The following is a 27,618-nucleotide window of genomic DNA, read 5'->3' on the forward strand; positions in this document are numbered from 1 at the left end:
TAGTATGTTTGTGTCATGCCTGGAAATCCAAACCAATAGCTAATGTATTTTTTATGTTCTGTTTAATTGCTAGAATACAATATAGATGGACTAGGTCATTTAAAGGGGTTTGCTGAGATTCTGATTTTGATGACCTATGCTGAGGATAGGTCATTAATATCAAATTGTCAGGGGTCCGACACTTGGAACCCCCATGATAAGCTGTTTGAGGGGGCACCACAGCCTCCTCACAGCTTACCAAGCACAGTGCCATCCATTGGGATATCGGTGCCATCCTGAGGTCATCAAATTCTGAATTTGTGCCTATGAAACTGTCTGACCTGTTGTATGTGCGCTTGGCAGCTGAAGGCATCTGTGTAGGTCCCATGTTCATATGTATCTGCATTGCTGGGAAAAAGTATGCTTTAATATATTCAAATTAGCCGCTAGGAGCAATGGGGGCATTGCCATTACACCTAGAGGCTCAGATCTCTCTGCAACTGCCGTGCCCTCTGCACTTCATTAACAGGACCAAGCAGTGTAAATGTTTTCACTGCCTGGTCCTGTCAGTCAAAGGGTAGAGGACTCGGCAGTTGAAGAGAGAGCTGAGCCTCTAGGTGTAATGGCAATGCCAGTGTTGCTCCTAGCGGCTCATTTGCATTTTTTAAAACATCATTTTTCTCAGCAATGTGGGCACATATGAACATGGGATCAACACAGATGCCTTCAGCTGCCAAGCGCACATACAACAGGTCCGCCAGTTTCATAGGTACAAACCTGTTGACAGATGCCCTTTAATCAGCTAATTTTGCTCTGTTACAAGGATATTGTGGATTCCTTGCTCCACACTCTCCATAATCTGCACAGGTTATTATAGCACCTCCTATGCTTCCAAGGTACCTGTATTCAGTATGGGAGCCATGCTGTTTATAATCAGTAAGAAAATCTGTAAGGTTCCTATGTGGGATACACACAGTTTATGGAGATCGTGCAGCACAAAGCAACACAAACTAATGAAAACATATTAAAAAAGAAGTTAGGTAAACCGTGCATCATTTTACATTACGAGAGGTAAAGCTTAGCTTCAGATCCATCGCTTTAACCGAGAAGGATCATGCATGTTAGCTAGAAGAAATATACAACGTGAGAGCATTTTGGTCTATGCAGTTAGGAACAGTATGGGTTTATGCAGAGATTTCTGCAGGAAGAGTCAGTCTGTCAACTTTGCCTAGCTCCAAGGTTGGCAGGTGGTCCAGTTCCAGACAAGGAATTTTCACAGCTGCCAAGGACTTTTAGGAGTGCAGCAGTTAGGAGGGGAACAGCTGAGATGACAGTAGGCTTCATGAGCTTTGCAAGTGCAGGAATTGCAAATCTCCACAAATCCGACCACTTACTGTCCTACAAAGCTATCAGAGATGTTCATAGGTAAATTACTGGGGATGTGGGAGAATGTTGCATAACTCAAACCATCCAGCAATCTTATGTAGACCTTGGGTCTCCAAAGTTGGCTCGGTGGTTTGGACCCTCTGAACATTTCTAATTATGTGTGCAATAGATTATAATGGAGGTTTGGCTCTCATAGTTCTCTAAAGGGTTGTCACCAGGGTCTTGCTGAATATATTATTAAACCTATTAGGGCCACATGAGAGTTATTACACAGCACCTACAAAACCATGTGTATACCCAGATCATGGAACTACACACGACCATTTAATAAACAGAAAAACTTTATTGACATACAATTATTAAAAGACATACAATGGAGCCTGCATGATTCAGTGGAGTGAATGGGCTAACAATGAGTTAATCATATAAAGGGAGCAAATAATCTATGAACATGATTAAACAAAGATATATGCAGCAAAAGCATCACAGCAGTAATAAAAAAGTGTCCGACTAAAGTCTCCCTGGAGGACAATGCCTGTAGGGGTACCCAGACAGTAAAAGTGCATATAGTGCCATGTGCCACAAGTACCAAAAAGAGCATAGAAGAGTTCTTCCAGCCAAAAGCCCATCCCAGTGTCCTCACTTTCCAACGCGTTTCGCCGACTAGCTTCGTCAGGGGGAAAACTAAGTTGCTTTCAGATAATTTGATGCTTGTTACAGTTTATCTGAGACTGTCATGGACTTTATTGCTCCTAAGAACCTTACAGTACTACATGAGCCATCCACAACTGGTTCCTGAGATTACGATCATTACTATCATTATTATTAATTGGCATTTCGTGAGAAAAAAAAGAAAAGAAAATGAGATAAATGATGGAGTTAAAAATAAATACCCCTAGAGGGGAAATTACACCATTCATGACAATCTACGATTGTCCTAGGAAATAATGGATGATTGGTGACTACACCACAGCTCCAGCCTATCTAACATGTTTCATATGACATATTTTTTTGGTAGCCTCACTAATTCTACAGTTTGCGAGATTTTATTACTACTATTTTTGTGCAAAACATAAGTCAATAGAAAACATTCTAAAAAAAGTCATTCATGTCTTTTTATATTCACCTCTCCCATTCTTCATAAAATGGATGGTAAATATGTGTAACTATAATATAGCTAGATGGCTAATTTCTGTTATTCCTTTGCAGTGAGGACAGAGTTATAGAATATTACAAGAAACTCAATGGACAAACTAGAGGACAAGCAATTGTGAAGTAAGTATTTGTGTCAGCCGTCTAACAGAACAGAGTCTTACAGTTAATAGGTGGCAGGTTACAAGTAGTCTCTCTCTCTCTTTTATAGGATATTCATGTACGGGTAACTTTTTTTAGATTTTTTTGGTGGTTTTATTTTTATGTTTGCTCTGATTTATGTTATCACAGCCACATGTAAAAGGGGTTATCCCATCATTATTGCAATAAATTAAATCTCTTTCTAACAAATCTAGAACCACTCCTGTAACTCACATGGATCCAGAGATCTTTCCATTCATTGCTCCAATTACTCTGCTAGATTGCTGTCAGGCTGGCAACTCGGGGGTGTGTGTCCTTTCTCTGGGGTGTGTCCTTTCTTCTATAATTCTCTCCTGGTAACTGTCACAGCTTCTAACAGGAAATTCGGCTGGTGGCAGTAAAAGGATGTAATTGAGCATGTGTGTCCTCCTTAGCAATATTACTGGACTAGAGATGGACAGAGAAATAAAGAACAGAAAAAAACAGCAGGTGGTGCTATACTGATACATTTTAATGAATTAATGAGAGGCTAAACTACTTTCCATGCAGTAACATTAGTATTCAGATCCAGTTTTGAAAAATGTTGAATATTTTTCATGGGACAACCTCTTCAAAAACTATTACCATTTTTATATATTAGATAAGGCTACATTTATTAATAAAAATGCAAAGCTGCTATCCATAAGATAACATAGAAGATTGACGTCAGGAAAAGACCCCTGGTCCATCTAGTCTGCCCTTATATTATTTCTTTTTTATCTTAGGATAGACATGTGTTTATCCCGGGCATGTTTAAATTCACTTAATATCGATTTCCCAACCACATCTGATGGGAGTTTTTTCCAAGCCCCACCTACTCTTTCTGTGTTATTAGGCCCCCATAGTACAGGGTGGGCCATTTATATGGATACACCTTAATAAAATGGGAATGGTTGGTGATATTAACTTCCTGTTTGTGGCACATTAGTATATGTGAGGGGGGAAACTTTTCAAGATGGGTGGTGACCATGGCGGCCATTTTGAAGTCAGCCATTTTGAATCGAACTTTTGTTTTTTCAATAGGAAGAGGGTCATGTGACACATCAAACTTATTTGGAATTTCACAAGAAAAACAATGGTGTGCTTGGTTTTAACGTAACTTTATTCTTTCATGAGTTATTTACAAGTTTCTGACCACTTATAAAATGTGTTCAATGTGCTGCCCATTGTGTTGGATTGTCAATGCAACCCTCTTCTCCCACTCTTCACACACTGATAGCAACACCGCAGGAGAAATGCTAGCACAGGCTTCCAGTATCCGTAGTTTCAGGTGCTGCACATCTCGTATATTCACAGCATAGACAATTGCCTTCAGATGACCCCAAAGATAAAAGTCTAAGGGGGTCAGATCGGGAGACCTTGGGGGCCATTCAACTGGCCCACGACGACCAATCTACTTTCCAGGAAACTGTTCATCTAGGAATGCTCGGACCTGACACCCATAATGTGGTGGTGCACCATCTTGCTGGAAAAACTCAGGGAACGTGCCAGCTTCAGTGCATAAAGAGGGAAACACATCATCATGTAGCAATTTCGCATATCCAGTGGCCTTGAGGTTTCCATTGATGAAGAATAGCCCCACTATCTTTGTACCCCATATACCACACCATACCATCATTTTTTTTGTTCCAACAGTCTTGGAGGGATCTATCCAATGTGGGTTAGTGTCAGACCAATAGCAGTGGTTTTGTTTGTTAACTTCACCATTCACATAAAAGTTTGCCTCATCACTGAACAAAATCTTCTGCGTAAACTGAGGATCCTGTTCCAATTTTTGTTTTGCCCATTCTGCAAATTCAGTGCGCCGATCTAGGTCATCCTCGTTGAGATGCTGCAGTAGCTGGAGTTTGTAAGGGTGCCATTTGTGAGTAGCTAATATCCGCCGAAGGGATGTTCGACTAATGCCACTCTCCAGTGACATACGGTGAGTGCTTCGCTGTGGGCTCTTGCTGAATGAAGCTAGGACAGCCACTGATGTTTCTTCATTAGAGACAGATTTCATGCGTCCACATTTTGGCAAATCCAACACTGAACCAGTTTCACGAAACCTAGCAAGCAGTTTGCTAACTGTAGCATGGGAGATGGGTGGTCTCGTAGGGTGTCTTGCATTGAAATCTGCTGCAATGACCCGGTTACTGCATTCACCAGACATCAACACAATTTCTATCCGCTCCTCACGTGTTAACCTCGGCGATATGTCAATGGCTGTAAACAAAGAGAAACTTGTAAATAACTAATGAAAGAATAAAGTTACGTTAAAACCAAGCACACCATTGTTTTTCTTGTGAAATTCCCAATAAGTTTGATGTGTCACATGACCCTCTTCCTATTGAAAAAACAAAAGTTGAATTTAAAATGGCCGACTTCAAAATGGCCACCATGGTCACCACCCATCTTCAAAAGTTTCCCCCCTCACATATACTAATGTGCCACAAACAGGAAGTTAATATCACCAACCATTCCCATTTTATTAAGGTGTATCCATATAAATGGTCCACCCTGTAGTGTTACCAACCAGGATTCTCGAAATCAGTGAACGATTCAACAGTTCTTGTTCTTGTACACCAATCATTTAATGACAGGCGATAATTCAAGGGTTTGCATCAACTATTTTTGACACGACCAATGAGCATTTTCGAACATGTTCTTGACATTGAAACACTCATCATTTACACTGGTGATTTTCATGTGCAGTATGCAATTTGCATTGAAATCTGTGCGATTCTCTCTTCAAATAAATAAAGCTTTACACCAACAGATTATCTCACCAATTTCTATCCAATCAGACCAATAGTTGGTGTGTATAACAAATGATCTGTGTGTGTAAACGGCCATCTGACCAATGATTGGTCGGAAAATCTGTAAGATAATCTGTTGGTGTAAATGCAACCTTCGTTTTGGATCCATAATACGGACCACGATAAATTGTAACCTTATTACAAATCTTAACCTTGAGCCATAGACGCGAATCACCACCAAACTGGTAGGACAAATTTTTGACTGATTAACTGATTTTTAATTTGAATTTGACAAAAACAACTCTTAGAAAATAATGTATAATTTTAGTCAACAAGACAAACCATAAAATATATTAGGCACCATGATACCTCTGTAGTTTTCAATATGTTTTCGTGAACTCTCTTTTGTGGAAATGATTAGAGATGAATGAGTAATTTCTTCATTAATAAAATTCTTTCCGAATTTACAAAACAAATTGAATTTTGGCAAATTCAAAACTTTTGTTATTCAACCTCATAAATCACTAAGCATGGCAGACACAAATTTGCAGAGCAAAAGACAGAGGAGAAGGCATCTGCCACCCAAAATTGATCATTTTTGGATTGTTTAAAAAAAAAAACTACAGTGCAGTGTACCACCAGCAGTCATGTACTTACCATAACCACAAATGGTGCTGCCTCTTTGATACAGTGCTACGAGGCCACCGGGTGTCATACACAACTTTTCAGGGCAACTCGGGCACTTTTGATTTGGGTTCAATTTATTCAGACCCCAATCAAATATGATGGCCAATTTGTGCGAATTGGACTTGAAACGAAGTTCAGGAAATTAACTCATCTTGATATAATGTTTCAGTGCTGATATGCCGTGTTGAAAGGCAGATCTGAAATACTGTATTAAATTGAATGAAATGAATCTAGCTGCTATTTGTCGATCGGTTTTCACATCGGCTTCATATTTTTTATGTTCCAGTTATATGAGTGTTGTAGAATCCCTTCCCACGTATGGAGTGCATTATTATGCCGTTAAGGTAAGCTTTACACTTAAATGGGAGCTTTGCATGTAATCTCTAATATGGGATAATACTTTGTGTTATGCAATAATGCAATAGCATCAGGACCACTCCTTAGTAAAATAAACAGCGAGATTGAGAAGTCCATTAAGATATTATGCTGCTGACTTCAGATTAATACATTTGGGGTCATTTATCGAACTGGTGTAAAGTAGAACTGGCTTAGTTGACCATAGCAACCAATCAGATTCCATCTTTCATTTTCCAAAGGAGCTGTCCAAAATGAAAGGAGGAATATGATTGGTTGCTATGGGCAACTAAGCCAGTTCTACTTTACACCAGTTTGATAAATTACTCCAATTGTATAGTATTTGTGATATTACTACATATCCTCCTTAAGAAATGTATTATGTCTATAGTGGAACAACAGTATGGTTTAATTGTACCACAGCCGTAGTAGCAAATGCCATGTCCAGACTGTCTAGTTCTTAGAAAACCCATGTGTCTAATCCCTCAGTCCCCAGATGCTTTATGAAGTATGGAGGCCAGGAGACATCTGATATACCAAGGTTTAAACCTGTCACGTTTCTCCACTGGTTGATCAGTATCTCTACTACCGTCATGGCCACACTTGACAACTTTCAGTCTTTATAGTGACAGACATTTTCCTTGGTGCAGGAAAAGACGTTTCTCCGTACTATACTTTTTGTTAGCTTGCACATATGATAGGAATACAGCAGATGCCTAGGGTGACCTTCCATCCCTACATCCTCATTCACAATGTGCTCCCACTCCCTACTCTCCAGACTCATTGTCTGGTCTCAGAGGTCTACAGAAAAACATCGTTGAATTATTGATAAGAAAATAGCTAGGATCCCACAGGAGACTTCCATTACTTCTTTCTAGCGTTACAAGGGATGAGTGATATATAGCATCACATGACAGGGCCTCGCACTCCTTTAATGTTTATGATGATAAGGGTAATGCATGTATAAGCAGCTCTGATGTGAGACTCAAGCAAAATTGGTCATTTTAAATCTGGCCATACACATTACATAGCTGGTTCAGCTAACGCTCCTGACCCCCTCCATACACACGCATACTCGGACTGGTCAAGCATGCATGTTTCCTGAAAGGGGAGAAGGGATGAACAAATCTCCCAAGAACAAAAGGATTGAGCAATTGAAATCTAGCTGCTGATTTCTGTAGGGGAGAGTCAGGAGCACGCCATACACATTGGGGCAGGTTTACTATTGAAAATGCTCCCGTTTTTTTAGGTGAAACTGTGCCCACTTATAGGTGGCCTAAACTTAGACTAGACAGGTTTTGTTTGGCGCATGGACACATTTTTGGTGCACAGACAAAATTCTGGCGCATGGGCAAATTTTGGGCGCATGAAGGGAATTTCAGCATAAATCTGGTGCAGGATTTATAATACTCCACATTTACAAAGGTACATTTGCTTAACATTAAGACTATGATTTGTATTCTTAGATAGTATAAAGTACATATTAGTAAATCTACCCCATTATGTTGTTGGCTGGTCCTGCAAATATTGGGGAGTTCGGCTGACGTTTATCTGATATGTATGGCTAGTTTGAACCTTTGATCCAATGAATGTTGAAGGGGTTGCCTCACCTCAGACATTGGGGGAATATCGCTTGGATATCCCCCCAACGTCTGGTAGGTGCGATTCCCACCATCATCAGAACGGAGCCCGCAAAGTGAAGGAAGGCACACCGCAAATGTGTGGCCTCCCTCCATTCATTCCTATGCCAGCACTGAAAATAGCCAAGTGCTGGCTCGGCTATTTCCGACAGCCCCATAGAAGCGAATGGAGTGGTGATTGCGCTTGTGCGTTGCGCTACCCATTCATTTCAATGTGACTGCCGAAAATATAGCCAGCGTGCTTGGCTATATTAGGCGCTCCCATAGGAATGAATGGAGGACGGCCGTACATGCATGCGCGGTGCACCTTCCTTCACTTTGCGGACTCCCACCTTGGGGACCTAGCGATATACCCCCAGTGTCTGAGTTGAGACAACCCCTTTATAGTAAGATTTAAAACTTCTGAACACATTAAGCATTGACTGGAGCAATCGTAAGTAAGTTAGGCTACTTTCACACCTGCGTTCGGGTGTCCACTCATGAGCTCCGTTTGAAGGGGCTCACAAGCGGCCCCGAACGCATCCGTCCAGCCCTAATGCATTCTGAGTGGACGCGGATCCGCTCAGAATGCATCAGTCTGGCGGCGTTCAGCCTCCGCTCCGCTCAGCAAGCGGACCCCTGCAAATCACTTATAAGGAGGGTTACAGGTGATATCGTATTAATAATGCTTATTCAAGCAAGTTCATAGGGACCTTTATTTTTTGCAGCCTTATAGAAGACAATGGTGTTATATAAGTGAAAAGAACCAGGACATACGTATCTCATAGATATCATTTCAGCCCTTCTATGAACACCACTACATGCTATCTCCTCCTTTTCACAGGACAAACAAGGAATCCCTTGGTGGTTGGGACTTAGTTACAAAGGTATTTTCCAATACGATCACCATGATAAAGTGAAACCACGAAAGGTATGTTTAATTTCATTGTCAAAATGATAAAATGGTATTATACCACTGCAGTCCCCCAAATCTATATATGAGTAAAACATGTAAAGGCTATGTTCATTCTGCTGTCTGTTGGCAGTCCCACCATCGCTATCCTTACCCTCAGAATGATGGAAACCATGACAGAACCCATTATTGGAAGCCATGTGCATATGTGATCAGCATCTTAGAATGAGGACCTGTCAGTTCTCCTGATACTTCAGTTTTAGTAAATACTTGTATTTCTCATAATTGGACAGTTCTGGAGCACCTTAGATCTCTCCATTGTGGCATTCCTTGGTTATAATTACTAGAAATGTATGCATAAACTGTTATCAATTGAGGGGTGTCCCTGCACTGCCTGTAACTATCCAATCAGTGCTGCAGGGCCAGACTGTGTAGGGACACACCCTTTTTGACAAGGAGGATGGTAACACCCACTTGTCTACTTATTCATAAATTGGTAGTAGGAATAACAGAGGATGGGCACAATGAAGAGTTATGAGAATCGATGTTCCAGAATTAGTATCACACGGGGAATACTAGTATTTACTAAATCTGACATGTCAGAAGGGGTGACAGGTCCTCTTTATACCATATCATAACATAACAGTCAATACCTAGTAAAGGTTCATGGAATTTATCAAATCAAATGCAAAGGAGAAAAGTAAGAGCTGCCGACACATTCCTGCTCCTAAATCTTTGTTAGGGGCAGCTCCACCACATTTTCTTTGCAATCGTTCATATATGTCATTTGGTGGTATGATTAACTATATAACCAAAGCTGATGGATATTCCAATGTCTACAATGTAAGGGCTCATGCACATGACTGTTGCCTGTTTTGTGGTCTGCAAAACACGGATACCGGCCGTGTGCACTCTGCCTTTTTGTAGAATGGAACGTCCAACCCATAATAGAACAGTCCTATCCTTGTCCGTAATGTAGGCAAGAATAGGATATGTTCTATATTTTTGCGGATGCCATGGAACAGATATACGGATGTGGACAGCACACAGTCTGCTGTCCAAATCTTTTGCGGCCACCTTGAAGTGAATGGGTCCACATCCAACCTGCAAAAAAAGGCGGATCGGATGCAGACAAAAAATACGTTTGCGTGCATGAGCCCTAAGACTAGGTTCACATCAGCAGAGGTTCCTTCAGGATGCAAATTCTGGTAAAAATAAAGGATAATAACTAGTTTTTTGTCAGTCAAAATACCAGTATTTGTGCCGGAAACCCAACAGAACCCATTTTAGTGAAGGGGATCCATCAGACTCCAGCAGTGTCCAGCAAATGCCAGATCTGACACTTTCAGTATTCTGTTCCTATGCCAGAACAGAATATCAGAAACGAAGCACATATGTGCACTTAACTAAAGTACTGCCTCTATGTATTTACTAGAGCTCCGATTTCCCCAGCATGTCTCAAATAGATAATGGCAGTGACAGCCTGAAGAAGCAATTGATGGATTGTGCAATTTGCATATCACAGCAGAGCTAGAGGGGTGCAAGTCAAGGAAGGCGTCAATATTGGTCTAGCCTCCTGCTGATAAATTAGTATTCACTTGCTGGTTTTACTGAGTGCAAACATCCCAGTCAAGGCTGAAAGAGTGTTTTCTGAGTAATAAATATCAGGAATTCCAGCAGCAGAGGATCTCACATTCAGACAAATACAAGATGCACTGCTAGTGATAAAGTAACAGCACAGATGTAGCAAACATTAACATGCCACTTAACACATTAAATACGCATGCATGGCAAACTCTAACTTGATGGTAAGTGTCAATTTAAAGTTTGCTGCAAATGTGTATTTAAGACATTATGGTTGTTTTCAGACATACTGATCTATGTTAATGTGAATTCACAGCATGTGAGTATGGGACAGTAGACCCAAGGTTGGGCTGGAACGCACAGTATCAGATAAGATGATGTGACCGTCACACGAAATGTGTCTCATGGACCTCAGTCACCCATCTGAAAACAACTTGAGTTAACAGTTGTAGCATTCTGTAGCACTGAAGTATTCTACCAGTTGAACAGCACTATGTGATGGTTGTGGTTTTCCTAAAAAGCATTAGCGAAACTGATCAAAAGTGGATCAGAGAGCAATTGCCCATCCCAAATAATCAGGTTGCTGTTTCACAAAGTGCTGCTCCACTTTTCTCTTGCAATGTCACTGCAGCCTTTTTAGGGCAATGTCCTTCCATTTATTTAGGGCATTATGCACAGATTAGTGATGATTTTATGTACTTACATAATGCTGTTAGTACAATTCGTTATAGCTGAGGTCAGGCAGGAACACACAGCTTTATAAATCATTATAAGGCCTCATGCACACGACTGTTGTTGTGGTCCGCACCCGAGCTGCATTTTTTGCGGCTCGGGTGCGGACCTATTCACTTCAATGGGGCCGCAAAAGATGCGGACAGCACTCTGTGTGCTGTCCGCATCCGTTGCTCCGTTCCGAGGCCCCGCAAAAAAATATAACATGTCCTATTCTTGTCCGTAGGCATGTCTACAATGTGCCGCTCGTTCCGTTCCGCAAACTGCGGAAGGCACACGGGCGGCTTCCGTTTTTTGAAGATCCGCGGTTTGAGGACCGCAAAAAATGGAACGGTCGTGTGCATGAGGCCTAATTCTGTGAGTCCAGGAAATACTGTTGTCCACATGAAGCATATTTCCCCCACTGAATACACTCTTGTGAAATTGCCCTTATGTAGTGCCAGCATATTCCACAGCACAGACATTGTCATTCCTCACTGTCCCCAGTGGGCTTACAGTCTTTATAGTGCTGGAGGAAACCCATGCAAACTCTATGAAAGTGTTACCCTTGGTTGGATTCAAACACAAGACTGCAGTGCTGCATGGCAACACGGCAAACTACCGAGCCACCATGCTGCCAAATATGTGCATTGTTCTTATTTTCTTTTTTTTATTTATTAATAATTAGTTTAATCATAATAGAAATTTAGAGCTCTATTGTATTATTAAACTTTAAAATCAAGACACCAAAGTTAAAAAATGTTAGCCTGGAGAAGGTTTTTTTTCCAATGAAGACTGTGGCTTCAATGATGAGCTACCTTAATAGGTGGTTAGCAGGAAGAACTTATTAAATCCGGAGTATGTCAGAGTTCCTTCCAGCTACCACAGACTGCGGAAAGCACTTAGTAGTAATGTCATTACTATCTGTATTCTGTATTTCTTATTAGATAACCAAAGCACGCATCAACTATAATGGCAACAACTGTGGTTTATAAATAAATTAATAACTGGGATTATCAGGAGAGTCTGCATATAGAGCAATTAGCTGTAGGATATGTATCTGCTGTTCATATGTAATGGTTGAGATCTAGCTATTCATCTGTCTCATCAAAGTCTAATCCTTTGATTTGTCCAGGGCTGTATTTGCCAATAGGCGCTGGAGGTCCAGTGCCCAGGGCTGCCCCATGTAGGGGGGCACTGCTGGACAGCCAAATTTTTTAATTTCTGCAAAGGGTCTGGGGTGGGGGTGCTTATAGTGGCATAGTGCAGGGCAGCAGGGAGGCATTAACAGTGCTGGAATTGGAGTATCTCTCATTACTTGAAACTCTCGGGGAGTTGCCAGCATGTAGGTTGACAAGGCAGAAGGAGGTTAAAGAGAGAAGCAATTTTCCTCCTGCTCCTCTGCACCGGTGTGCTAAGTGTTAAGCTGATTGGTGGGGCAGCAGTTCCTGCTAACCGATGCTCCATCAATCAACACAGTCAGAGCCAGTAGACAACACCACGCTGGCACCAACAAGAGGGAGAAGGAGCCACCCTTCACTCTGGTTTAGGCAGAGCCAGTTGTTATCAGTGTTATTCGCTTGCCTGACTGCCTGCCAGCTTGAATGTGAGCACCCCAGAGAAGGACTGGTGGAGCTAACACGGCCCTGGAGGCTGGAGTTAAGAAAAAAAAAAAAAAAAAGGTTCTCAGAGGAGGTGAGTCAGTGGAGACTGATACTCACCACTGTCCACTACCCTCATGTCAGCACCGCATTAGGACTTCATCACTGGCATCTGACAGTGGGTGACTGGGTAAGGTCCACACGAGTCCATCGCCCACTGTCAGAAGCAAGAAGGCTCTGACGAAGTCCTGCTGCGCTGATCTGTAGGATTAGACTGTCTTTGACATGGTGTGTGTACCCAGAGAACTGCTAACTGTACTGAAGGGGAGTGGGACTAGAGTTCAAAGAGCAGAGTGGAAGGCATTGCTGTTTAGTCCTAGGAGTGGTGGAATTGTTGGTCCAGGTACCCCATTTGCCCACTGCTGAGGTTTCTTAGTGTCCTGTCCTGGGAGGTATCACAGCACGATATTGGTGTGGGGGTATGGTAAACAGGCTAAAGTCAGGACTGGCAGTGAAGGGTCAAAGTTGTTTAAACAGGCAGAGGTCAGTACATGGGCAGACAGCAGAAAAATACACCTAAATTGTTCAATAGAACTAGACAACCTAAAGCTCAGGCACATTCCCACAGGAGAAGGATCCTAAAACACCCATAGATTGCCAGCTATTGGCTGGTGACGATGGAGATATGTGCTGGCCCTTTAACAGCCAGAGGGAGCACGCACTCCTAGAGACAGGCCATGGCCTGCATCAAGTACATGGGACGCCAGTAGCCATACCCACTGCAGGTGGGCAGAGGACAAGTGGGTTCGGACTGCTGGCACAGTAGGGAGAGAAGGGTAACTGACATGGCACCCATGCCCGCTCAAGGCAGTGGGGGAGTGGCAGACACGGGCGGCCCATGCAAAACCTGGGAGGTTAGACAGCATAGCATAATTCTGGGACACCAAAGCAGCACAGCACAAACCTGTGTGTGTATGTTACGGTGGTAGGCACAGGCCCACATTAATGGAGGGGGCAGCAGTAAAGTGCCTAGGGCAGCATGAACTCTTAATACAGTCCTGCTTTCTTCCATGTTCAACAGTAGCTTTTTATAGTCAAAGGCCTAAAAATATCCAGCCACTGTCAAGGGAACACAGTACAGAATTATTCATTAGGGAGTCTGAATGACTGTCTAATGAGTAATTACAATAGGAAACCACTTTACAAAGAATAGTTTACTGTTCCACTTGTAGTGTTTACCACAGAGTCATTTTAATCTGAGTCTTCTATGTTCTAAAATAATATTTTAATTATTTTATAATTCCTGGTATATCTGCAGCATTATTTAGAATCACTGTGGTGTGGCAACCGGAAAAAAAGCAGAACTTGTATATTAGAACATATGGGGTCATTTATCAAACGAGTGTAAAGTAGAACTGCCCAAAGCAACCAATTAGATTCCACCTTTCATTTTCCAAAGGAGCTGTCAAAAATGAAAGGTAGAATCTGATTGGTTGCTATGGGCAACTAAGCCAGTTCTACTTTACACCAGTTTGATAAATGAACCCATTAGAGTTCATTTAAGAGGTTTTCCAGTTCAATATTGATTACCTATCCTCAGGATAGGCCATCAATATCCATTCGGTGGGGGTCCGACTCCTGCAACCCCTGCTGATAAGCTGCCTGAAAAGGCAGCAGATCTCCGAGGATACCATACATTGTATAACAGCTGTGCTTGGTATTGCAGCCCAGGCATATTCACTTGAATGGGACTGAGCTGCAAATAGGCCATGTAACCGATGAACACGACGTCATGTAGGAAGAGGCCACAGCGCTCACCGGAGAGCTGATTGGTGTGTCAGGAGTGTCAGGAGTCAGACCCTCACAGATCACATCAATATTCTACTACCAGAAAAACCCTTAAATTCACCATACAGACTGTAATCTAGCCAGAAACCTCATTGAAAGAACTTCATAGACTTGCAGATCCCTAATAGGACGTGTTCACACAATGCATTTGTTGTAGAAATATCTGCAAGTGTCTTATGCAGCTGAATGAACTGTCCAAAAAAACATGCAAGTTCTGCAGTAACAACCGATTCAGAGATATGGAATAGATTTCTAGTCACAGAAACATCTGCAATAGAGATTAGCTAATGGATTCTAAAAGAATCAGATTCATCACAAGTTTCACAAAAAGTTCTTCTTCCAAACGAATCAGAAGTTTTGGCAATTTGCTTCAGAAGAATTACGCAAAATAGCACCCGTCATTTTACATAAAAAAAATTCTGTGGAAGGGAAACAGGGCAGGGAGAATGAAGACTGAGGATCACATGGTCCCAGGCAGGACCACGGTCGGCAGGCTTGCCCATAATGCTATGAAGTCAGCCTGACAGACCATCAGAAGAGGGGATATTGGCTGTATGCTAACGTATATGACGTGTCGGTGTCTGTCATGTCTCTGACAACAATTAGACACAAGCCAGCTATTATAGGGTCTTACAGGTACAGTATAGGGGCTGTGAAGAAAATACATTTATTTAGGTAAACTGAATTACTAGGTAGAAAGTCAGGTTTTATCATTAGGGACAAGATAGGAGTAGTTAGTATACTGAGTGTCTTACAGTCAGTACTCTTTTTTTTTTCTGTGCATGACAACCTATTTGTCCAAAAAAAGCTTCTACAGTTCATAAGTGTTTTATAGGCATATTTCCCAACATCACCAGAAGCATATATTTCGCCGAATACGCAAAACAATTGTGCCCTTTTTTTTCCAAAAACCTGTTGCAATTTTTCTACTATTTAAAAGTGCACAAATAATCTTATTTTAGTGTATCAATACTAGTGTATAGTGTGGTTGCAGCCAGGGGAGGTTTAATTGGGCCAATATTTGCTATTTTTCTAACATTTGTAAGTGTGCAATTAAGGAACAATATCTGGAATGTTTTTAATTTTCCGAAAGTGCAGTGTGTTTCTAAACACGCTGTATGTTAACACTGTCAGCCATGCGTTTACTCATAGCTATATATGTAAGTGTCACTCTGACATTATTTTCTATTGCTGTCATTGCAATGGAGGGGGAGAAAAATTGTAAAAAAAAATTACAACAAAGAGAGATTAGGCTACTTTCACACTTGCCGCAGTGTGATCCGGCGGGCAGTTCTGTCGTCGGATCCGCCTATCTGCATGTGACTGAAAGCATTTGTGAGACGCATCCGGATGCGGATCCGTCTCACAAATGCATTGCGAGAACGGATCCGTCTCTCCGCTTGTCATGCGGACAGACGGATCCGTCTTGTATCTTTTTTCACATTTTTACTGATCTGCGCATGTGAAGACCGGAAGGACGGATCCGGCATTCCAGTATTTTGAATGCCGGATCCGGCACTTATACATTCCTATGGGGAAAAATGCCGGCATTCTGGCAAGTCTTCAGTTTTTTTCGCCGGAGATAAAACTGTAGCATGCTACGATTTTATCTTATGCCTGATCAGTCAAAAAGACTGAACTGATGACATCCTGATGCATCCTGAACGGATTACTCTCCATTCAGAATGCATGGGGATATGCCTGATCAGTTCTTTGCCGGTATAGAGCCCCTAGGATGGAACTCTATGCCGGAAAAGAAAAACGCTAGTGTGAAAGTACCCTAAGAGAAAAATTTGAGTCCCAGGAGACCTTAGAGTGTCATAGTGTCAGTTGGAGCACTTTTGAGTCAAGTAAAATTGATTTGGACCCGAATCACATTTTTGACCGATACCTTAGTATTGGACCTGAAACAAATTTCAAGAAATTTGCCCATCTCTAGTTTGCAACAAACCTGCCCTGTGTGAACATACATTAAAAGGAGATCTCCTTGTTTTGGAGCTAGTCAGGAGAAATCAGGGTGAAAGCCGTAGTGTGTAAACCACAAGGAGTTTTCGTCTCAGTGACACCGCCTCTGAACAGAGCGCTGCCACAATATGGCAGTTTGGCAAAATGAAACGGTCTTTCTAACGGTTTGAAAGATATCTCTCCATTCAGATTTGACCTGACAAGTTTTCTTCCTTCGGAAATAGAAGTGTGGGTGGTTTGCCTGTCACTGACCATCCTGAACTGTACAAGCTGTACTCTCATAAACAGTTATTCTTGCAGCAGCTCTTAATTATTTGGAAGGATAAACAGAGCGTCAGTGGCAGACTTCCATGTTGGGTGTTAGCGGAGGCAGACAAGTAACATACATACTCTTAGAGAATTCTGCTTTTAACATTGAAGCTCCTAGTGTAGGAGGAAATAAACACATTAGTTGCATTGAAATGAGGACATTGGCTACCACTGCTGCTTTACAGCACTGAGACCACAAGGTCAAATCCCATAGGAGGAACATCTACTTGAAGTTCTCACCCTGTTTGCCAGGGTTTCCTCTGGACACGCTGGTTTTCAGATTAGAAACTGCACATGTATTTCCTGCGTTAGGAGGTGCTGACTGAGGGAACGGCCACATGGATTATAAACTGTAGTGATGACGTATCTGCTGGTATTCCAAAAATCTACACCAAATACTGTGGCTTTTGTTGCCGAAATGCTCCCACAGGTTTTACCCTAGAACTGAAATCCACAGCAGATATCCACAAGATGTATTATATTGGCATGCTGTAGATTTCAACTCCATACCACGTGTCGAGTTATGTGTGGATTTTGTTGCAGAATATTTCATATATATATATTTGTTTCTCAAATTTTTTTTTATTGTCAATTTTTATTGGCATATTAATATGGCAACAAGTATGTTGTGGACGCAGCCACTCATAAAATGAGACGAAAATTAGAGTCCAATGTTTAGTGGACGCAGCCACTACTTAGATTAACTTGACATATTTTGTAATATAGGAAGTCCTACGGCACCCGCTTGGGTGCTGCCAACGTAGAACTAAGACAATAATAAAGAAAAGAACCTGAAACGGACAATTAGTTACCAAGAAGGTAAATCAGGAATAAGGAAGTAGGAAAAAGGAAAATGAAGAAAATGAAGAAATCGATGGTCACATAGCTTTCTTTGGAAGCTAAACCAAACCAAATTATGTTATCAATCTAGAATCAGGTCGGGGATGGATGACATTTTTGAAAATTGCATCCCCCCCCCCCAGCAAGACCTATGAAGAGAGTGATACCTACCTGCCGTATGCTGCTCTGTTCCGGCTCTGTGGCTTCAGTGCACTTCAGTCCCTGCATGTAAACTTCCTGCACATGGGGCCACGTGCGCTGCTGCAGCCAGTGACTGTTCACAAGCGGCATATGACCCAGCAGCGATCTGGCGCTGAGGCTGAAGAGGCACCCATGACGCTATCTGTGCAGGAAGTTTACATGCATTGACCGGAAGTCCAGTAAAGACAGCTCAGGAGCCACTGAGCCCGATCAGATTGGAGGGAGGGGGGGCAGGTAAGTACGGATCTTTTCACAGGCCCTGCTGCCACTGAAGGGGGTAGCGGAATTCACATGTGTAATGGTTCTTATGTAGACAACAGAGTAAGGTTTGGCCATTCATTCACAAATTTATAATATCTTTATATAGCTTTCCATCTCACATGGGTGGACTATAGATAATTTCAAAGTAGGTAAACGGATAGTGTAAAAAAAATATTGTATTAACTCAGAATTATGTATGCAGATCCATTTTTTCGATTGTGAAATTGTTATTGTTACTCATATATTTGCATAGAAGATACAGGTTTAGCTACATTCTCAGTTCTGTGGGAGTGTTTGAAATTGTCTTAATGTATAGACAGATTGATGTAATTGTATGCCTATCATTTATACATTCCTATTGGAAGAGGGGACAGTGGGAACCTGATACTCTTCACATATACGTTTGTCCATGAAAGTCAATGGGCATGCTGTCAGATTGCAACTCTGTAGTTCCACTAATCCACTGGTTGTGCTGGTTGTGACCCCGCTAGAAATAAACAGAAGATACCCTGGAGCTCTCACGCTCACTGACTTTCCATGTGGAATGTAAGATGGTTTGGTGGAGATGACAGACTGTAAATTACACTTTGTACTTTTCTGTCACAGCTAGAAGACCATTGGCCTCTGAAGGAGGTGGTTTACTTAGTTGATAATACACAAGAGCAGATTGCTCCAATATCTTGAAAAATTGCATGCATATCTTAAGACATGTCAGATGACACGCTATTGGTTTCCACCAAGCAGATTGGGTTTAAAAAATAAAAAAAACAAGGTAAAAGCAAAGGAATTGGTTTTCTGAACAAAAGGGTCAGGCTCGTGTCAGGATTTGCATCTGCCGCTGAATTAACAAATCAATGCTAGCCCTCAGACAGTATGTGGTTTGATAGATGAGGCCTTCATTGAAGGGAACATCTTGGTTACATTAGCAGGCCAGATTACAAAGGGAGACCGACTTTGGCAACTAAACAGGATATCAATGTCTCACTGGACGCACGTTATTTATTTCCTTTATTATTATTTTGAGACATTTGCATGATTTGGGTGGAATTTAATAAGTAGTGGGCTGAGACCACATCATTTATTGCATGTCTATGTGGGCTCAGAGCCGAGTGATTAATGTCTGGGGAGAACAATAGGCTGGACCACCAGGAAATAAAATACAGGAAGACATTCCGACTAGGACCTGAACTATGTCCCTAACATTTCTTACATGGTGTTGGGATATGATATAGTATTTCCCGCCTGAATATATATTACTTAAAGAGCAGAATTCTAGAATATAATCCTAGCACAGAATTCTCTGTACTGCATGTATGTACGTATCATTACATGCAGAAATCCATTTTACTAGTTACCGGGAATAGCACCATCCAGGGAGAACAAGAATCACTAGAATCAATTTAAAATTAAATACAAGCATAATACAACACGTTTTAGAATATTGGAGATAATATTCAACGTATCCACTTACCAAAGAGACCTAGAAAGCTGCAAGATATTATTTTTCCATTCAACAAAGATAAAACTAGCAAAATAAAGTAAGAGAGAAAAGCTATAGAAGAGTTTCAAACTGGTGTGAGATATAACTTAAAGGGAGTCATTCTCCTACTTTATACACATTAACCTGTCATTATTGCCCTGTAGGTGATATAAACAGTTAACAGATCGTATCTTTCTTTCTGTCTACTGTGTATCCGAAGTTGAAAATCGAAGCTTGATAAAATATGCTAATGTCTTGCACGTGTCCAGGGGCGTTCCCCACTGAGGCAAGTGCCCATGCCCTCCAGGGACTGCCATTGATCTCTCCTCCCATGTTTCACTGTGACAGCCCAGTGTCCTTACATCACTGACTCTGCTCGCTACACTGCTGGGCACAGGCATGTGCCGTCAGTTCATTGATGCAGCCAGCCATAGTGGGCATTGTACGGCACATGTGTAGCGAGCAGAGTCAGTGATGTACGGACATGGGAGGAGAGATCAATGGCAGTCTCCGGAGGGCATGGGCACTTGCCTCAGTGGGGAACGCCCCTGGACATATGCAAGACATTAGCATATATTATCAAGCTTCGATTTTCAACTTCGGATACACAGAAGACAGAAAGAAAGATACGATCTGTTAACTGTTTATATCACCTACAGGGCAGTTAAATATGTGTAAGGCTGGGTTCACACCTGAGCATACTCGATAAGCGCTTCTTACAGGCGTTTTTATCGAGGTTTTTTTTTTCGGGCGTTTTTTTAAGGCGGAAACAAGCAAACGCCCATTTAGGCACGTTTCAGCTGAAGTCTATGGGCGGGAACGCGCGACAATACGCCTCAAAGAAGCTCCTGTACTTCTTGGGGCGTAGGGCGTTTTACAGCGCGTTCGTACGCGCTGTAAAACGCTCAGGTGAGAACCATGCCCATAGGGAATCATTGGTTTTTGCCCGTTGAGCGTTTTACAGCGCGTAGGAACGCGCTATAAAACGCTCAGGTGTGAACCCAGCCTAAAGAAGGTGACAGACTCCCTTAAAAGCAGATGATTAGACTATGCTGATACATGTAAGTACAGTATAGTATGGAAACAGATCCGCAGTTTGGCCAATAGACGTATAGTTTGAGTCCAGAATATTGAAGAGGGGAGCTCTCTCCCGTCCCCCACCTCAGCCTTTAAGGTTGGCGGGGAGAGGTGGGGGAAGCTCTCTCTATAAATATATAAGGTTTTTATACCTTCAACCTCTAACCCCGACAACTGCGCAGCTCAATGAATCCCCACTTCTCCCCACAGAACTTGACTGTTGATGTAGGCAGGCTAGGTGTGTATTAGTTGTCTTAATAGCAACTCCCAATAGGGCTGCGCAGAGAACAGGTTCTGTGTCTTTAATGATATTGCTATAAGCATTGCTATAGAAAAGAAACCATTGTGTTGAATATTATGTCTATATAGTGAATGGATCTATTGTGTGATTCAAGTGTAAGGCTGCCTCTTCCATCAGGTTAGTATCAGCAGATCCGTTCCAATCCTGGAATAATCTAACATCTCCCCCTAAAGGCAGATGTCAGGGGGATTCAGGATTGGTCATATTGGCTGTTTACATGCCCAATCCATTTGTTCTGCTGGTAGATAAGCTGCTACCAGAGAGTTCTGGCGGCAACTTGTTCCCTTTGCCCGTTGAAATAAAGATGAACGCTGAGCCAATTCTACAAGTTTATGTTTAGGTTGGGGATGATAGCGGTCAGCCAAATATCTCATGTGTATGGACCACCGCATCCATATTGCTATAAAGGGAATATTTCTATCTGGACTCCAGACTACCAGACAGTGACGTATGCCCTGTTGGCGTATGCCTGCTGTGCAGCATTGAGTCAGAGTGTAAACTCTGCACCAGCCGAGTTCATAAAGCTTTTATACTTTCATCCTCAAAGCCTGAGAAATACATCTCCACGTTGACTCATGCCGCTCCCCTCCAAACTCAATTGTTAATGTCAGCGCAATAGGTGTGTGTTTACAGCAGTCTTAATAATGACTCCCAATGGGGCTGTGCAGAAAACCGGTTTGTTTGTTTTTTAAGACGTTGGTATAAGCATTGGCATGGGAGTGAAATCATTGAGTTAATAGTGTATGGTATTTACTGTACTAATCAATAGCTCATTGCCTGTGGATATAATGACTAACTTTGAGTCAGACAGTCTCTTATCCTGGCATCCGAGCAGCGCTGGATCTGGATCTTGTCATTCATACCATAAACTGATGGGTGGTAAAGTTATCCTGCCTCCTACAGGGCTTTCTCATATATGGGCATTGTCTTTTTCTGCATATATTCACTTGCAGTATGTATTCATTTCCTATATACAGAACTCTGCGGTGTGTTTATATTGTTACATTGTGAAAGAAAGAGAAAATCGCATTTGTCTCGAGAAACTTGCTGCTCAGAAGACGACATGGAAGCTTTGCAAGATGTGGGAAGTTAAAAATGAGCTAATATATAGAACTAGAATAGATAAAATCACATTTTTCGGGAGAAACTTGCTTGCTGGCCTGGAAGCTTTGCAAGATGTGGGAAGGTATTAACGTGCTAATATGTAGAATTAGGGTACGGCCGCACAGTTAGGTTTCTCCATGCAGTTTTGGGAGCCAAAACCAGTACTGAATTCAGAAAAGAGCAGGTCAGATCTGTCCTTTATACTTTCTCTCCTGTTATTATTCACTCCTGATTTTGGCTTCCAAAACTGCATCTAGAAACCTGACTGAGTAGCCATACCCTTATAACCAATAATACTACTCCTAATGAGCAGCCCCTGGACATCTAGAATGATGTGACTGGCACACGGCTCATGTGGAATTGTAATTAGAGCCAAACCGTCTTTCCCCAGGGGAATGGAACTCCCCAGCTCTGCCCAGGCTCCCAGGGTTAGGAATCTACCCTGGAAGAATCTACATACCTTTTTGTACAGAACTGCTCCGGTCTCCCAGGGGTAGAAATCCATTATCACAAGGTGTGTCATGACAAGCCCCAAGGCTGGAACTGAAGTCGAGCTGAAGAATTTGGCCAGTTGTTTCTAGGAATTAAATGTAATTACAAAATACTTTTAGGAACTTCTCCACTAGACTAGTTTGGGTTCTCCAGTTACTCTGCACTGATTGGGTTGTATTTTCTATAATCTGTTCACATATATGTGGTTAGTATGGTTTGGACACCATTAGTTTTCTAAAAAAAAAAAAAATTGATTTGCTAAAAAGGAGTAAAAATTTTTAAAAATGTTGTTGATCATAGCAACCAAAAAGAAATGCCATAAATGACAGTTCTCCATACAGCTGTGCCTATGTTGTGGCTTCTGAAGTTATGATGCCAGTGTGTGATAGTGATTAGTTCACCAGTGGTTCATGTACCCCTCAGTTTATCTGCTTCTAATGTCACTTGGATGATCTGCCTATGACACGATTAACTGTGTAGTATATAATATTTCCTGCATATGTTACTGTGACCATGTGAGAAATACGGAGGCTTATAATACAAGTTTTAACCTACAGAATTCATCTGTAGACTAGATTTTCAAGCTGGCACAAAGCTTCCGCCTTCAGCTTGTTGTGGCATTTTGAAAACAGTCAGTTGACGTTCTGCTTGCCCTCAAGTCAGAAGAATCTGAACCGCTTCCAGATCCACTTGTCAGCCTGCCTGTGTCCTGCTTTTTTAGAATCACAATGTAACAATGTGCAGAACGTTTACTGATCCAATACTTACATACTGGGAGTAGAACATCTCACCACTATTTTTAGGGGAAGCACAAGTTCAAGGAGGAGAAGTGTGCATTTCATCAGGGACAAACTCCTTGAGTCATTTTTATCTTTTTTTTATATTCTGTTTCCCTGGTTAGAAGCTTTCTTGGTGCTAGATTTCCATAGTTGACAACGGTTGTAAGCAACCATAACTGTGTCCGTATTAAGGCTCATGAACACGACTGTGTGCCGGCCTTGCCCGTGCTGTGGACCGCAAATTGCGGTCCGCAATGCATGGGCACCGTCCGTGTGTCCACCGTTTGCGGACGTGTACCTATTCACTTGAATGGGATCTGTGATCCGCATCCGGCAGTCCGTACCTTAAAAATGTAGTGCATGCTCTACTTTTTTGCGGTGTGGAGGCACGGACAGAAAACCCTCTATAGTGCCTCCATTCCGTATCGCACCTTCCAGGTTGCGGACCCATTCAAGTGATGTGGTGTACAAACGGCCGGTGCCCGCATATTGCGGACCCGCTTTTTGCGGGCCGCAATACGGGCACTGGCCAACACTGGCCATGTGTATGAGCCGCCCTTAAGCGTTGCCACCCAGCTTTCCACAGTACCTGAAATGATTTTCCTACATGTAGCAGACTTTTTAGCAGAAATTTCTGCGACTGAAAAGCCGTTCCATTTATCCGAATGGGGCTTGCAGAAATCCATGCCGCCAAAGTAACTCCATTCAGCTGAATGTAAGGCAGCATTCACACAAGAATAATCTGGACGTATTTTCTGTCCATGTAACTCCCATGTATTATGGCCTGACTGTGAGTTTAACTGGCCCAAACTCTCAGCATCATAGTTTCCTAGGGCCACTCAGGCTGTAACACCGGCCTGACTGATTTTCACTTGCAAAAATTTATACAATAAATCTGCCATGTGTGAAGAAACCCCAACACAAATGGACTGAATTCCATCAGAGGCTTTTAACTGTTCAGTGACTCTACTACTCATCCCATAAGCTCTGCTTAGTAAACATGGACCAAAGTGGACTTGGTAAAAGTATCCCCTTTGTCTCCCATCCAGCTTGACTTGGGCCTTATGTGCATTAATCCTGTTGACTAAACAGGAAATGGATTGTTCGCCGTGCCCTGAACGGTGGATCCCGCTCCCTGTGTCTCGACACCTACTGTTGAGACAATAACAGGAAGAGATAGCGAGATTTTACCAGGGTAACCATTCTGTGTTATGACAATCTACTAATATTGTCTCCATCAATCAGCGGCAGGAGGATTCTTATCTTATCATATATGCTGTATTTGTATATAGAAATGTCAATGATACGTTATTAAAACTGTATTGAAAAATTAGGAAACAGCCCAGTATAGGGCAATTTCCTAGTGACCAGACCCCGGGGAATGGACTCCATTGTACTGCTCCCCATTAAATGAGCCTACTCACCTTTTAGTGTCCACCTCCCAATATCTCTGAACATATAGGGGCAGATTTATCAAGACTGGCTTTCCTATTTTAGTCTTGATTTCCTGTTCGCTGGAGTGAGATGCAGCTAATTTATTAAGAGGCAGATGCACCTGAAACTCAAATCAAGGGGTTGGTGTAGACCTGGCATAAATTATAGTAAATCTGGTGGCCAGCAGGGACCCTGCTCCTCCCACCGAGCCACACTCCTTTTTTGTGGATCATAAGCAGACTCTTCATTTCAATGGCGCCGCAAAACATGCAAACAGCACACTGAGTGCAATCTGCATCCATATGTCCATTCCACGGCCCCACAAAAAAGATCAAACATGTCCTATACTTGTCCATTTTTTATACTTGTCCATTTTGTGGACAAGAATAAGACATTTCTGCAGGAGGTAAAAAAAGAAATGGTGGCATGGTATTGATGTTTTGCAGATCCATGATTTGCAGACCGCAAAACTGATACGGTCGAATGCATGAGCCTTTAAGAGCAGTGATGGTCAGTTCGCAGTGTTCGCCAGCGAACACATGCGGGCTGCCATCTTTAGTAAGGTAGACTCACCCGTCCGGCGATGCACAGGTAAGCCCTTACCTGTGCCGGGAGCCGGTCTGAAATCAAATGCAGTCATCGGGAGCAGGCAGTTCCGAGAACAGCTGCCGGGGGCCTTCATCGGGCTGTTCTCGGAACTGCCTGTTCCCGGGGACTGCATTTGATTTCAGACCGACACAGGCACAGGTAAGGGCTTACCTGTGCATCGCCGGACGGGTGAGTCTACCTTACTAAAGATGGCAGCCTGCATGTGTTCGCTGGCGAACACTACGAACTGACCATCACTGCTTAAGAGTATAGAAACAATGAAACATCACTTCTGGCAGCTCTGCTGGATGAAAAGACTCAGAGGTCCAGTGTCATGTTCCAATAACTTCACAAGGTACAAGAATTACATTACATCGCATTATGAGACCGTACTGGTCTCTTCATCAGGATAAACACCATCCTAATGAAAAGAATGGTATGACCTCATAACAGATGGGTTGGGGACAGCGCAAAATGGGGCCTTCTGACTTTTCATATGCCATAAACTGGCGTAGCGCAGTTAGTAAATGACCCCCATTATTTTTGAGAAGTTCTCTCTGGCAGCAACCTCCTCATACCTCGCTTTTCCTTATAGCCAACACATTGTAAAGATTAATTTCAATATGAGGGGTATGTATATTTATGAGCACCACCCACAACGCCAATCCTTATGGAGGCACAATCCATTTAGATCAACGCTGAACAATAGTTTGCTGAACTTTTTATGAACTTACAGTGGGCAACGATCAGGACGATCATTTGTTTAATATACTGGGGGGAAGTGATTGCCGTACTATCATGTGTTAGCTGCCTAAATACATGAACTACAAATACAGGATCACATTAACCTACCATCTATAAACTTTAACCCCGAGCCCTTTCCCTGCTTGCTTTCTACCAGCATCTTGAGAAAAAGCTGTGCTGGGTGAATATTTCGAGAGGCTTTTACAAGCTCACATTGTTATCTCATGTTGCCTTGCCTTGAATTAAGGTCAGCCCTCGCCCCCACCCTCTGCTGGGTTTTTAGAAGCTGTTTCAAGCTAGAGTGCTTGTCAGGGACTATTACACATTTAGTGGGCAGGAAGTGGCTGTTCCAATGGGAGGCAGGGGAATTTGAATTCCTTGCCATTCCACCACTGTGAAAGGAGGAAGCTGCTCTCACAGATGGCTACTGCTTGCTTCCAGGACTTCTTTTCCCCCCTCCTGCCAGTTCTTACTCCAGGCGTGTAGGGAAATCAAGACTCTAGGAGTTGCAAATTACACAAAAGGAACCAACAGATAACAGTACGCTCTGCTACTTTCAAGGATACAAAGCGGGGGTCTGAGGAGTCTTGGAGGAGCTGTGATTTTTTTTGGGGATCGTTCTGATTGTAGATGGTGACTGATTCCAGCTGTGCTCTTGTCTAGATCTTTCAATGGAGACAATTGGAAAACCTCTACTTCAGAGAAAAGAAGTTCTCAGTGGAAGTTCATGATCCTCGCAGGTAAGTTGCACTTTCTTCTAGGTTTTTATGTTGTTGTTTGTTTTTTGCATGACTTAGGATTCTGCGTTGGTAAGATAGTTGCAGTAGTGACTGGTATATGCAGTGTGATTTTATGGTATTCTGGTACTTGTCAGAGGAATGTGCTAATAATTGACCTAGTTTGCTATAGCAAACAAAGTGGTGTGCAGGAGCCTTAGTGTGGACTACAGACCACGTAACCTCTGATCCTGACTTTATATTCATATACACAGGGCAGCTCCTTTTAGCACTTTATTAGCTGTCACTTAACACCCATTTTATGACTGTCACGGTAATTTATTATGCAATTCTTACTTTTTATACTAACTTAGTAAATCTGGATTCTAAGGTGTGATCGCATGCGGTGGATGTGCGACTGTCCTGCATAGACCTGCTTGTCTTTGTAGCCACTGCTGCTTCCAAAGAAAGCAAAATGTGAGCCCCAGTTTCTAGGCCAGGGATCAGCAACCTTCGGCACTCCAGCTGCTGTGAAACTATAACTCCCAGCATCTTTGGCAGTTCTTTTATCTCCC

At 42.4% G+C, this 27,618-nt stretch overlaps 1 protein-coding gene across 4 annotated transcripts in view; it reads left to right on the top strand.

Moving 5' to 3' along the window:
- Positions 1-27,618, top strand: part of FRMD4A (FERM domain containing 4A) — a 337,700-nt gene that overhangs the window by 265,390 nt on the left and 44,692 nt on the right. For all 4 annotated transcript variants that reach the window (XM_040413154.1, XM_040413152.1, XM_040413153.1 and 1 more), the window contains exons 9-12: positions 2,575-2,640; positions 6,409-6,466; positions 8,940-9,026; positions 26,991-27,067. In XM_040413154.1, the coding sequence (XP_040269088.1) occupies positions 2,575-2,640; positions 6,409-6,466; positions 8,940-9,026; positions 26,991-27,067 (288 nt within the window). The remainder of the gene's footprint in view (positions 1-2,574; positions 2,641-6,408; positions 6,467-8,939; positions 9,027-26,990; positions 27,068-27,618) is intronic.

Source organism: Bufo bufo, chromosome 1 (genome assembly GCF_905171765.1).
Source record: "Bufo bufo chromosome 1, aBufBuf1.1, whole genome shotgun sequence".
In the NCBI taxonomy this organism is placed as follows: domain Eukaryota; kingdom Metazoa; phylum Chordata; class Amphibia; order Anura; family Bufonidae; genus Bufo; species Bufo bufo.